This window comes from Ictalurus furcatus, chromosome 7, assembly GCF_023375685.1.
Source record: "Ictalurus furcatus strain D&B chromosome 7, Billie_1.0, whole genome shotgun sequence".
NCBI lineage: Eukaryota > Metazoa > Chordata > Actinopteri > Siluriformes > Ictaluridae > Ictalurus > Ictalurus furcatus.
In genome coordinates this window covers 14,286,601-14,298,047 of record NC_071261.1, presented here as the reverse complement: position 1 = coordinate 14,298,047, position 11,447 = coordinate 14,286,601, and the positions used below count along the sequence as shown (strand labels likewise).

Here is an 11,447-nt window from a genome sequence, read left to right as displayed (position 1 = left end):
CTCTGATTCCTGGCAGTGGAAACAGAGAATCGACTCCAAAACTTTGGAGTCAATTCCTCACGATGAAATTGGCTCGTGTTTGCCTACATAGGCTGGGTACATGTTTTTATCCATTATTTTTAATACTCAGTCAAAATTAATCCAGCCAGTTAAATTTCATACAACATTAACAAATACAGTAAGTCTATATTTTGTTTCGATATTCTTAAATGCAAAACAGAATGCTATTGTTATTAAACGTTCTGATTAAAAACGGTCAAGTAGACTCCCACTCCCGAAACGTTTTGTATTGGCTGTATTTTAGTTCTTGTCACTGGAGAATTCCAGACAATTATTGTGTGAATCAACTCCATCCCCTAATCGACATTTTGAATCAGATTCCGAATCGACTCCAACGTCTCTGCAATCGAACGTCCTCTCGTGTCAACTGCACACAGGCGCGCATGCGCAAATGCGCGGGCACAGGACCCTCGGTTTGCCAAGGTCTCGTTCTGTCCTCGCTTATTTATTCCACTAGCTGTAATAGTGAGATTGATTTGGACGTGATGATGACTCTCTTCACCCTCAAACAAAGGTCAGTATTAACCTACAGGATAACTGGGACATTCACTAACCCTATTAAAGCGCGTGCTCTTTGCAGCCATCACATGAGTCACATGACTCAGTCAAATGCCTATATTTAGAGAAAGACTCCACTGATTGGTTGTTGGGAATACGGGTAGCCAATTACAATCAATCTCTGCCCTCCTGCGTGTCACATCCGATTAGTAGTGACGGTAACAGACACAAAAGTAGGACAATTTATACTTGCATTTATGTTTTAATACATCGAGACATATTTAAATGCGAAATAAACCAGGACTTGTATTTGAACACTTGGTATTTTTGTGCCCAGAAGACTTGAAGAGGTTTAAGAGTGAAATGGGGAACTGGTTCAGCTGAAGTGACGCAGAACTGGACGAGGAACAAAAACACAGTAAGAGCGACATGAAGAAGAGATCAGTATAGTGACGGAGTGACAGCATGAACCTAATCTGCGTCGCGTTTTTCTCTACATTCTTCTTCCAAATCATCATTTCCTTTGCTGTCGTTTCAGAAGGACACAAAATAAACGACTGTCCCATAATAGGTAACGTGAGCAGTAGTGTTGACATGCTTTTACTGTGTCTTTAATCCTGCATGACTAAGTGGCAGTGTCTTGTTCTCTCTGTGAAGGTGTTCTAGCTCAGGAAGTGTACTCTCCTACACCCGGGAAAAACGCCTACATTGCGGCTTCCTATGTCAAATACTTGGAGTCTGCGGGCGCACGAGTCGTCCCTGTGATGTAAGTTCAATTTGATAAAAAACAAACACAGCTATCCACCCATCCATCCACCCACCTACACATTCACAATAATTCTGCAATATGAACATTTATTCATTTATTATTATTTGTTGCTCACTCTTTATTGTTAACTGTGCCATAATCCATTTATGTATATAAACAAGGTGTTACTCCTCTGCATATATTCATATTTGTATTCATCTGTACATGCATTGAGATGTTCAGTGTACATATTACCATTAATATTTTACTACTTTTATTCTTATTTTTCTATTCCTATTGTATATATTTTTTAGACATTTTTTTTATTCTACTCCTATTTATTGTGTATTCTTTCCTATCTGTTTTTGTGTAATTGAGCTGTTGTAATGAGGGATTTCCCCAGCGTGGGATCAATTAAAGTTTATCTTATCTTATTATGGCTGGCTTGACCATGGTGAGAAAATTGAGCAACTTATTTGAGTGGAATAACTTATTTGCTCAACTTATTTACTCCATTATTGATTATGGAGTGGAACTATTACAAAATGCCATTGTATTAATGATGATATTCGATGCAGTGAATGGGCATCTGAATATAAGCCACTACACCAGTACTGATGTAAAGCTGAGATTCATAATGTTATCTTTGTGTGCAGGATTAATAAGACTGAAGAGGAATACACCATATTCTTCAAATCTATAAATGGGTGAGTGACTGAACCCCAGGAATAATCCTTATTCACCATGATAACTTTGCATTATATTGTACAGATCTTTATTTTATTTTTTTTGCCCTTTAGAATCCTCTTTCCTGGTGGTGGTGCCAGCATTTTTTCATCCGGTTATGCCAAAGCAGCGGGTATATTCTACAAACTTGCACTGGAGGTGAGAGCTCACATGTCGTTTCCATTATATTTGGGGCATAATATTATTGATTAGTGTCTCGATCAGCTGTAATTTCAGAGAACAGTTCAATGTTCATAAGTCAAGAGACTGCTTTTTCAATGGGAACTGTGAATTTGAGTCAAGGTGACTGAAAGGAGGGAAAAAAGTCTGATTACAAAAAAAAGCTCACTTTGAATAATTTGTTAGTCAATAATTAATCAGAATTAAAGGTTTGATGTTTGTGTCTCGATAGGCTAACTCAAAAGGAGATTATTTTCCTGTGTGGGGAACATGCTTGGGCTTTGAGCAGCTCACCCTGCTGACTAGTGGAAAGTCCCTGCTGTCCCAAACTAACACCAGTGGTGTTGCTCTCCCACTCAATTTCACCAAAGGTGAGTTGTTGAATATAAGTAAATCTGCATAAACGTTTGGTGTTATTTACAGATAAAGGGGTCCCTGTTGGCAAAAAGGTATATAAAACCTGGTTTACCATCCAATCTGAAGGCTGGAGGGGACCTTGTGCAACATGTCTGTCTAATTGTTAAGCTGATTTGGTGAATCTACACCGAACTGTGCAGTCATGAGGTACAAAGAACCAATTAAAACAAAACAAAGGGATTGATCGAAGACATTTCAGGTACATTTTCTGATAGTGTGTTGATAAATCATGGCATTGGCAAGAAAAAAATTGGAAACTTTGAAGGCAAGGGATCACAGGTTCAGCAGTTTTCCCAGCCCTGAGTAAGTAATAATTAGCCGAAAAGAGGAGAGTACAGAGTACAAGTGTAATATCTCTAAGCAGGAAAACGCTTTATGAGAGTTGCTTTATAAAAACGTTGTATGTTGCCTTATATAACAGCATCATTGAAGTCTTGAATGGGATTGGTCAGCAGTTCTGACTGTAGTGCAGGCTGCAAAGCAAAGCACAGGTTTACATTGATGTGCTCATTGTAACGTGTTCTTGTTTCCATAGTAACAAATCATGCACAGGGCCTTGTATGGTGGATGATCTAGTGCTAATAAATAAATAAATACATTTATTTAACAAAGAAAATACATTTTTCTTGATATGCTGAAGCTGTCTGTAAGGAGGTGTTTTATTTAAAATTTATGGAAGGAGGCATAAGTCTCGGCACGCTGTAACACTGCCCCTTCAAGATGGAGGACTTTGCACTTTCTGGTAATGTGACTAGGTGCATGTTTTTGTCTTGTTTGTTAATAAGAGAGGAACAACATTAAATGGAACTAAACATTTAAAAACGATGGCATGGTGTTTAAGAAATTAATAATTGTAATGGTTGACAAACTGCTGTGGGATAAGAGGAATAAAACACACCGGGGAATACTGTTAGGGGAAATAATTAAGTGCAGGAGAGTAACGGCTCTCTGCTCTGCCCCATTGTTTATTTTTCTTACAACTACAATTTCGGGAAAAGTTGGGACATTATGGAAAATGCTAATAAAAACAAAGGAGTGATTTGTAAATGTATTTAAACCAAGAAAATGTGTAAAGACAAGATATTTGATGTTTTATGTAATTAACTGCATAATTTTTTTTTTTAAGGTAAACATTTATTTTGAAATTGATGCATGCAACATGTTCAATTTGGACAGGAGCAATTTAGGACAAATAGCGATGTGACAAGTTGAATTAAGAAGGTGATGTGAAACATGATGACTTTTTGTTTGTTGTTTTGCTTTTTCCATACTGTCCCAACTTTTTCGGAATTGGGGTTGTATAACATGCCCAGTCACGTTTTATTCATTACTTGTTTGCAATTTAGAATCAAAGGACAGCCGAATGTTCAAGGACTTCCCAGAGGACCTGATGGCATCACTGGCAAATGAACCACTCACAGAGAACTCTCATCAGTGGAGTATCTCTACTAAGGTATTACACTATTTGGGATAACGTTGCTATTTTTAGTAAAGAGTTTTACCACAGTTACTAATCCCCTCCATTTCAGTAATGAAATTAGCAGTTCCTGGATTACTGTTGTCGTATAGAATATTGTTACCGAAAACAACAACAACAACAAAAATAGTTTACATTATTAGTGTTTATTTACCTCTGGAACAGAGATTCACTGGAAATGAGAAGCTGAAAAAGTTTTACCGAATTCTGAGTACAAACACAGATGGACAAACGGAGTTTGTGTCCACAGTGGAAGGTGAGAAATGTGTTTGAATTATTGATTCCATTACTGTGATTCATTTGATTACTGTATTTATAAAGAATCTTTATTCTACTTTTACACAGCATATGATTTCCCAATTTATGGAACCCAGTGGCACCCAGAGAAAAATGCATTTGAGTGGACTCGCGGATACATCCCCCACTCAACCGCTGCTGTCAGAACCACTTTCTATTTGGCCCACTTTTTTGTCAATGAAGGTATGAGAAGGCATTTTCACACCTCAATCATTTAGAGCATTTGTTTTGGAAACCTGGTGCATTTTCTCCCTAGGTTCATGTCGTTTAGACATATAGGAACATGGTAATTGCGATCGGGATCCGCACCAAAACAATCGGCCAAGACCACTGGAACGAGGTGGTCTCTGCCTGACTGCAAACGAACTCTGAAGCGGTTTAATGGGAACTGTGCTACGTAATGCTTAATGGGAACTGTGTTACGTAAAAAACGTGCTTGTTTTGCTAATGGCTCGCAACATGAATCGAGGTTTAACTTGAACCAAAGACGAAGTAAAACGCTACATTGAAATTTGGTCTGACAAACATGTTTCTGAACAACTTTCAGAAACGCAGAGGTTTACAAAGTGTTTAGTGAGCATCATTCAGTATGTTTACATGGACAACAATAATCCGATATTAAGACGATACTCTGATTAAGAAACTAGCATGTTATATATTATATAACAGCAATTTTTTATTACCTTAATCCGATTAAAGTCATACTCGAAGTAAACACAAATGGAATTAAGACATGTGGAGTACTCATGTTTTAGTCGCATTATCGATGTGCGTTACAGACATGTACACACCTTAATCACACTATTAACGTCGTATGAGTTTTCACCGCATTTTGAGACAGGACACGTACACACACGGCAGTGCTCAACCGTTTAATGGCAAACAAGAGTGCACGGCTGCGTCCGAAACAGAGTACTTACTACAGTATATAGTAGGTGAAATACATGTATCTCAGCTACTAAATAGACTAAGTATGCGGTTTGGGACGCAGCCCAAGGCTTCAAGCAGTCGTCTATTTGCACGTACAGCATGACAAATAATTAACCGCACTTGAAGCTTTCGTAAAATTAAAAATGAAACACCCAAAACTGTATACGGTACCATAGCGAAGACGAACTGTATGTCGATACGTGAAATTCTGGAGGAACGTCGGACGGCGTGGTGCAGTGACGTAATGACGTGCGTCATTAATCGATCTATGCTCTATAACACGTAAAACCTGAACATGAATGGAATATCCTAAACGCGACTCAAACACCTTAATCACAATATTGTCATATTCAGAATAAGGTCAATCATTAGACTACTGCTGTCCATGTAAGTAGAGGTCATTTTACTCACACGTGACTTGCATAAACACGTTTTGGTACGCCTTGAACTGTTCCCTTGTGAAAGCGAACCGAGCCCAGGAGAAAATGCAACATTGTAACAATTTAAGTCCCCGTGTTTCAGAACAAAACTTTAAAACATCATGTTTAACTGGCTAGTGTAAACTGTGCAGACTTTTACCGGATAAATCATGCGTGCATTACGAGAACTTTTCTTTTCCTTCCCCATTCTGCAGCTAGGAAAAATCTTCATACATTTCCCAGCCAAAAAGACGAGCAGAATGCATTAATCTATAACTACCAACCCACCTACACTGGAAAGAAGTCTTCATTTGAACAAAAGTATTATTTTGATTAGGTGTTCTTACTTAATCTGTTTTAATTGTGCAAATCTTCAGAAGCATGTACACTGTGTTGTGCACAGAGCATCTTGAACGTTGCAATAAAAAGTTGCCATACTGGTGTTGCTGTGTATCTACTATTATTATTATTATTATTATTATTATTATTATTATTAAATTCAGAACTTTAAAGATTGTTGGCAAATTCATGTACAAGTTGACATCTCCATTGTTTGGAATGAAAATATTTTAAATCGGAGTTAATCATTTTCTAAACCTACTTGACGGATACCATAGGTGTGATTGCAATACTGGATCATGCTTCTGTATTATTTTTCCAAAATCCAGCTTTGGGAAGCCATACAGCAGCTTTATATTTGCTGCACTCTATTCTGTAGTGATGAACCTTGAGGCAGGGTGTATCGAGTGGGGACATGGCCATGGCAGTCATGTGGGGAAATGTTTTGCAGTCTAGCCCATTCATTTGTTCTTTACTAATGGTCAGTGATTGTGTGACAATAAAACAGGCTTCGGCATTAATAAATGATATTTAAGTGCATTCCATCATCCATCTAGAGTTCGATATCACATTCAGTCCACTGAATTTCCCAGCATGTCAGATCCAGGCAATTCAACTAGAATGAAAATATATAATATTTCATCGAGACTCAAATTACGCTTGTTTAGTTTTACATTGCATGACTAGTGAATTTTTACAGACCTGAAGAGTGTAAGTTTAAGGCACAGGTTATTAAATGACAGACAGGTGTCTGCAATATCAACTACCCACACCTTCACATGCACACAGTTAATACATGTAGTGCAAAGTCACATCATTTCTGGATCATTATTTAAAAAAAAATTGACCTCTTGAGTGGCATTTTCTAAACTCTCTGTCCACTTTATTAGGAACACCTGTACATTCATGCAGTTCTCTAATCGGGTAATCGTGCAGATGCAGGTCAAGAGCTCCAGTTAATGCTCACCTCAAACATCAGAATGGAGGGAAAAGTGATCTCAATAAAGCATGGTTGTTGGTACCAGATAGGCTCCCCCCCACACACAGCAGTCTTTAGTTTACACATAATGGTGCAAAAGAAAGTGGAGGCTGAAACACCTATTTGATGAGAGAGATCAGAGCAGGATGACCAGACTGGTCTGAGCTGACAGGAAGTCTATAGTAACTCATACAATCACTCTTTACAATAGTGGTGAGCAGAAAAGCATCTCAGAACGCACAACAAATCAAACTTTGAAGTGGATGAGCTACAACAGCAGAAGACCACATCAGGTTCCTCGCCTGTCAGCCAAGAACAAGAATCTGAGGTCATCATGGGCACAGACTCATCAAAACTAGACAGTTGAAGACTGGAATAAGACCCCCGACCCCCAATTCTTCAACTGTCCAGTTGGGCCGAGTCTGTGTCCATGATAATGTCAGATTCATTTTACTGGCTGATGTTTGATGTGATCATTAACTGAAGCTCTTGACCCATATCTGCATAGTGCTGTTGCCATATGATTGGCTGATAAGATAACTGCATGAATGTACAGGTGTTCCCAATAAAGTGGACAGTGAGTGTATATTCAAATAAATTTACAGTAATATGCAGTGTTTGCACCTTCAACGGTCCACATTCTCTTACGTCCTACTGTGTAACAATTCACTTTAGTCCATTTCAGTGATCTCATGTATTCAGAGCTACAGTACTTCTCTCAATCATAAATCCCATCTGGAAATCTTCTTCATTTGTGGAATTTTATGCACTCGTTTTAATTGGTCATGCATCTCCCGAGATTCGCCAAACACAAAACTATAGCTATAATCTAGCCACCTTTTCTTCCTCTTGTCTCAAAACCCAGGACACTAGAAGGACATCCATTACCCATGTTCTTCATAAATCACATTTAAATTACTCTATTAAAAACACAGCATATATTCATGTGGCGTTTTGTTCAGTACCAGAGATCAGCCGGAGGTCAGGCTTGGCTTGTGGCTGTAATTGGCTGAGACATCACAGTAAGTCTTTGCAGTTAGTTTAAAGCTTCATATGGGGGACAGGGCGTGCCTCTGTGATTGGCTGAGTTCTGGATGCCAGACGTCTACGATGAAGATGAGCCGGTGGCTGTCAGCATCCTGCCACACTTCGTGCTCAAACGAATCATCGAATATCAACACCTTTCCCTCTTCCCACTCTCTGCAACACACATGCACAGGTTCATCAGTGAATGTTAGAGAAAAGAGCAAAGTGAACCGAATACATGCATCATTTATACTTCAGTCGGTACAGGATTTCGCAGAGAATTTTTTTTGTGATCGTTGCAGCCAAAAATGCTTGATTTTGCTGTGGATTTGTTCAAAGTTTGCGTTTGTTTGTGCTTTTTTTGAATTGGCAAAGTTGCAATTGCACGGAATTGTTTTGCACAGTCTTTCACAGTGATGTTTTGTTGGTAAACGAGACATTTTAGCTGTACGCATGTTCGACGCACGTGAATCAAAAGGGGCTTTGGCTGAATGTGATTGTGACGCGTCATCTGATGTTGTGATGACGTCACATGACGCCTCTTGGCCCAAATCTGTGGAAAATTTGCAAGCTCCTCCATATATTGCGGAGTTTCCTTGATTTTGGATTAGTTTCGCTAAATCTTGTTGGGACTGACTTCTGTTACTCCAGCAATCCTCACTGAAACTTGCGTTTTAGTTTTTGCTTGTTAACTGACCGGGTCTGGTTGGTGCAGCGGATTCGGCAGCCTCTATGAGGAATGATGAGACCCAGGTGCATGCGCAGACGGCAGTTAGTGGGTCCAGTGTGAGGCCATACGTGTGTACCAGGATGCATCACTGAAAACTTGATCTGAAGTTGAAAGAAAGACAGGAGAAGGTGGTAGAATGTAGAGCATCGAATAAATTCACACAACGCTATGTACATGAAGTTTGAATTTTGGCTGCAAATGTACATATAAACACATGGGACACCTTTAGATATAGCTTCATGTTAGCCTTTCTCTATATAACTATTTTCACCTGTAAATAGAACACGTCCAATGGTTTAATTACAAGGCATTCAATTATTCTCAACCCAACATGTTTACCATGGGTCATGAACTTCATCTTGAATGTTATATAAGGAATAAAATATGACATGCTGTTGTATCACAGGCGAGCTGGTCTGATGTGACTTCCCACAGTGTTATCATGAAGTTTTTGTTTTCCTATAACAGCACATCCTGAAGTGTTTTATTTCTATTATACCACAGCAATTTACCCTTTTTTTCCCCTCCCTTTCTTTTTTTTTTTTAATGAAGAATGCTACATCATACATTTTCAGTTTTGTAGTTGCATTTAATGTTGTGGAATGTCCGAAGAAAAAAAAAAAAAAAAAAAGTTATCTCCTGTTATCATTCAGATATCAGCAATGAACAGTCATTCCCTCACCAGCCTTTTTTTTCTTTCTCTCTCTTTACCCATTCAGTCTAATTACCAAGAAACCAGAACGAAACAACAGACTCCCACATGGGGGAAAAAACAACTTACTGACCGTTACAGTTACTGACACCGGAGACTCCTTCCATAAAATGTTAAATAACATTTCCTTACGTTTCTGTAACGTCTCCTTACAGAAATCTTCAACCTATTAACAATTCTAAGTTTTTCCTTTGTTACAGAACAACACATTTTAATCTATGTATTATTAATCTTCTCGTAATCTGATATAAATGATAACATATCCGAATGAGCACATTAACATGTAGCTTTTAGTGATTTCTGTCAGAGAAAAATGTGCCTTTACCAAGACTACCACTTATCTCAGGTAAATGAATTTTTCAGTTGCAAAAATATTAACCAGGAAACGTGTAACTAAATTTAAAGAGGACGATTCATTCCTTAATGAAGGACAACAAGGGTTGCCCAAAATGTGACAGATATAACGGAGAACTTTTATTTACTATAAATTATTTCTAATAAATAAATGAATATCTACTTTTAAACAGTGCTCTGCAAGGCTTAATTTACTGTCTTTAGCACACTGTATTTGAGAATAAGCAATAATGTTCAGCATGGCCTTGTACAGACGGTAATGGGAGCAAATGAAAGAGCCGTACCTGGCCCCTCTTACAGGTGGTGGCCTCTTTGAAACGTTCCAGTAAAGCACAGGTTTTGGGAACGCTCTGACATGAAGAACCAACTTTCCGTCCTGAAAGATGAGTAGCGTTTATATAGCTTCGTGTGTGTCACCATGATGGCATGTGTGAGACACTGAATATTTCTGCTCATTAATAAGTACTGATGTGATAAGTGCTGATATGTTGGACTGTGTGTGTTTTACCCTGCTGCCAGAGTGTAAACTGGCTCCAGTCTCCTGTCTCTCGAAGATTTTCATCTTCTGGCAAGAAGAGTCCACTGTTAGCATCCAACACGGCTAACGCTTCCTCTCTAATGGTCATCCAGTTCCGCTCCAGCGTCTATATAAACACATACACACAGTTAAGATAAATAAATGACACGGATTTAGACTGATATATAAATTTACACATTTACATACATACATATACATCAGTACCTGAACAAGGTCAGTGTATCCAGTTTCTTTGGCTGTCCACCAAGGTTGAGCTCGCAGTCCTGGCACATTATACAATGACCGCTGCCAGACGGAGGCAAAATGACCGCGTCGGTACCCAACCTCATACCATTCATGAGCCTGCTGAAGAAATGCACACGCAAAATCATTACCTTTCATTTGTAGGATTTAAATAAAGTAAATGAGGCAAGTCTTTTTTGTGGCAACTTACAGTCGGGTCTCCCACTCTCTGCAGTGCATCTCCAAGGTGAAAATAAAATCTACCGTCATCAGTTCCTGGTGCCCCAGACTCCAAACCCTCCTAAACATGGAGGCAGACAAATTCACACACAAATCACAGTTTGTCACAGTACATATTTTATTGATTGGATGGATGGATGGATGGATGGATGGATATGACTGTAGGGCTCACCTTTAGGTAAGGTATGCTTTCTGCTATCTTATTTTCAGATTTCAGGATGAATCCATAATGCACTTTGGCAAATCCATCACTGGGAGCTACAGCCAAAACCTGAAAGAGAAACAACAAAGGGGAAATAATATATTATTTATACATGATTTGAGTACTTAATTTGTATTGAAGTGTTCACTGTTTAAAGCAAAAACATCCTAGTCACATCAAAAACATTACCTCCTCATAGACCCGTTTTGCACCCTTGTTGTCACCGATCAGGAGATGAGCCACCCCTAGCTCATTCTTCAGAGCGATGTCCTCTGGGAAAATCTGCACAAGCCTTTCCAAGGTAGCTAAAGAGCCCCTCATACGTCCTGTTAAGACATTATCATTTAGAATGG

General features: G+C 38.8%; 2 protein-coding genes across 7 annotated transcripts in view; one reads left to right on the top strand and one right to left on the bottom strand.

The window, feature by feature from the left end:
• The first annotated feature begins 397 nt into the window (after window positions 1-397).
• Window positions 398-6,194, top strand: ggh (gamma-glutamyl hydrolase (conjugase, folylpolygammaglutamyl hydrolase)). 4 transcript variants are annotated; one of them, XM_053628773.1, is made up of 10 exons: window positions 398-574; window positions 899-1,129; window positions 1,216-1,324; window positions 1,963-2,013; window positions 2,107-2,191; window positions 2,445-2,583; window positions 3,976-4,082; window positions 4,272-4,362; window positions 4,452-4,586; window positions 5,968-6,194. In XM_053628773.1, exons 2-10 carry the CDS (start codon window positions 1,024-1,026, stop codon window positions 6,087-6,089), a joined length of 945 nt encoding a protein of 314 aa, XP_053484748.1. In that variant the 5' UTR covers window positions 398-574; window positions 899-1,023; the 3' UTR covers window positions 6,090-6,194. The 4 variants fall into 4 exon arrangements, with proteins under 4 accessions (XP_053484748.1, XP_053484749.1, XP_053484746.1 ...); XM_053628774.1 differs by having other exon boundaries at window positions 896-1,129; XM_053628772.1 differs by lacking the exon at window positions 398-574 and adding an exon at window positions 762-791 and having other exon boundaries at window positions 896-1,129.
• A 70-nt stretch (window positions 6,195-6,264) lies between these two features.
• The window catches only part of unm_hu7910 (un-named hu7910), a 33,517-nt gene continuing 28,334 nt past the window's right edge, over window positions 6,265-11,447 (bottom strand). For 2 of the 3 annotated variants that reach the window (XM_053628768.1, XM_053628770.1), the window contains 8 exons: window positions 11,284-11,420; window positions 11,065-11,163; window positions 10,864-10,953; window positions 10,635-10,775; window positions 10,401-10,536; window positions 10,177-10,268; window positions 8,794-8,927; window positions 6,265-8,270 (listed from right to left, as the gene is read on the bottom strand). In XM_053628768.1, the coding sequence (XP_053484743.1) occupies window positions 8,120-8,270; window positions 8,794-8,927; window positions 10,177-10,268; window positions 10,401-10,536; window positions 10,635-10,775; window positions 10,864-10,953; window positions 11,065-11,163; window positions 11,284-11,420 (980 nt within the window). In that variant the 3' untranslated portion in view covers window positions 6,265-8,119. The remainder of the gene's footprint in view (window positions 8,271-8,793; window positions 8,928-10,176; window positions 10,269-10,400; window positions 10,537-10,634; window positions 10,776-10,863; window positions 10,954-11,064; window positions 11,164-11,283; window positions 11,421-11,447) is intronic. The other variant, XM_053628769.1, reaches the window with a different exon arrangement.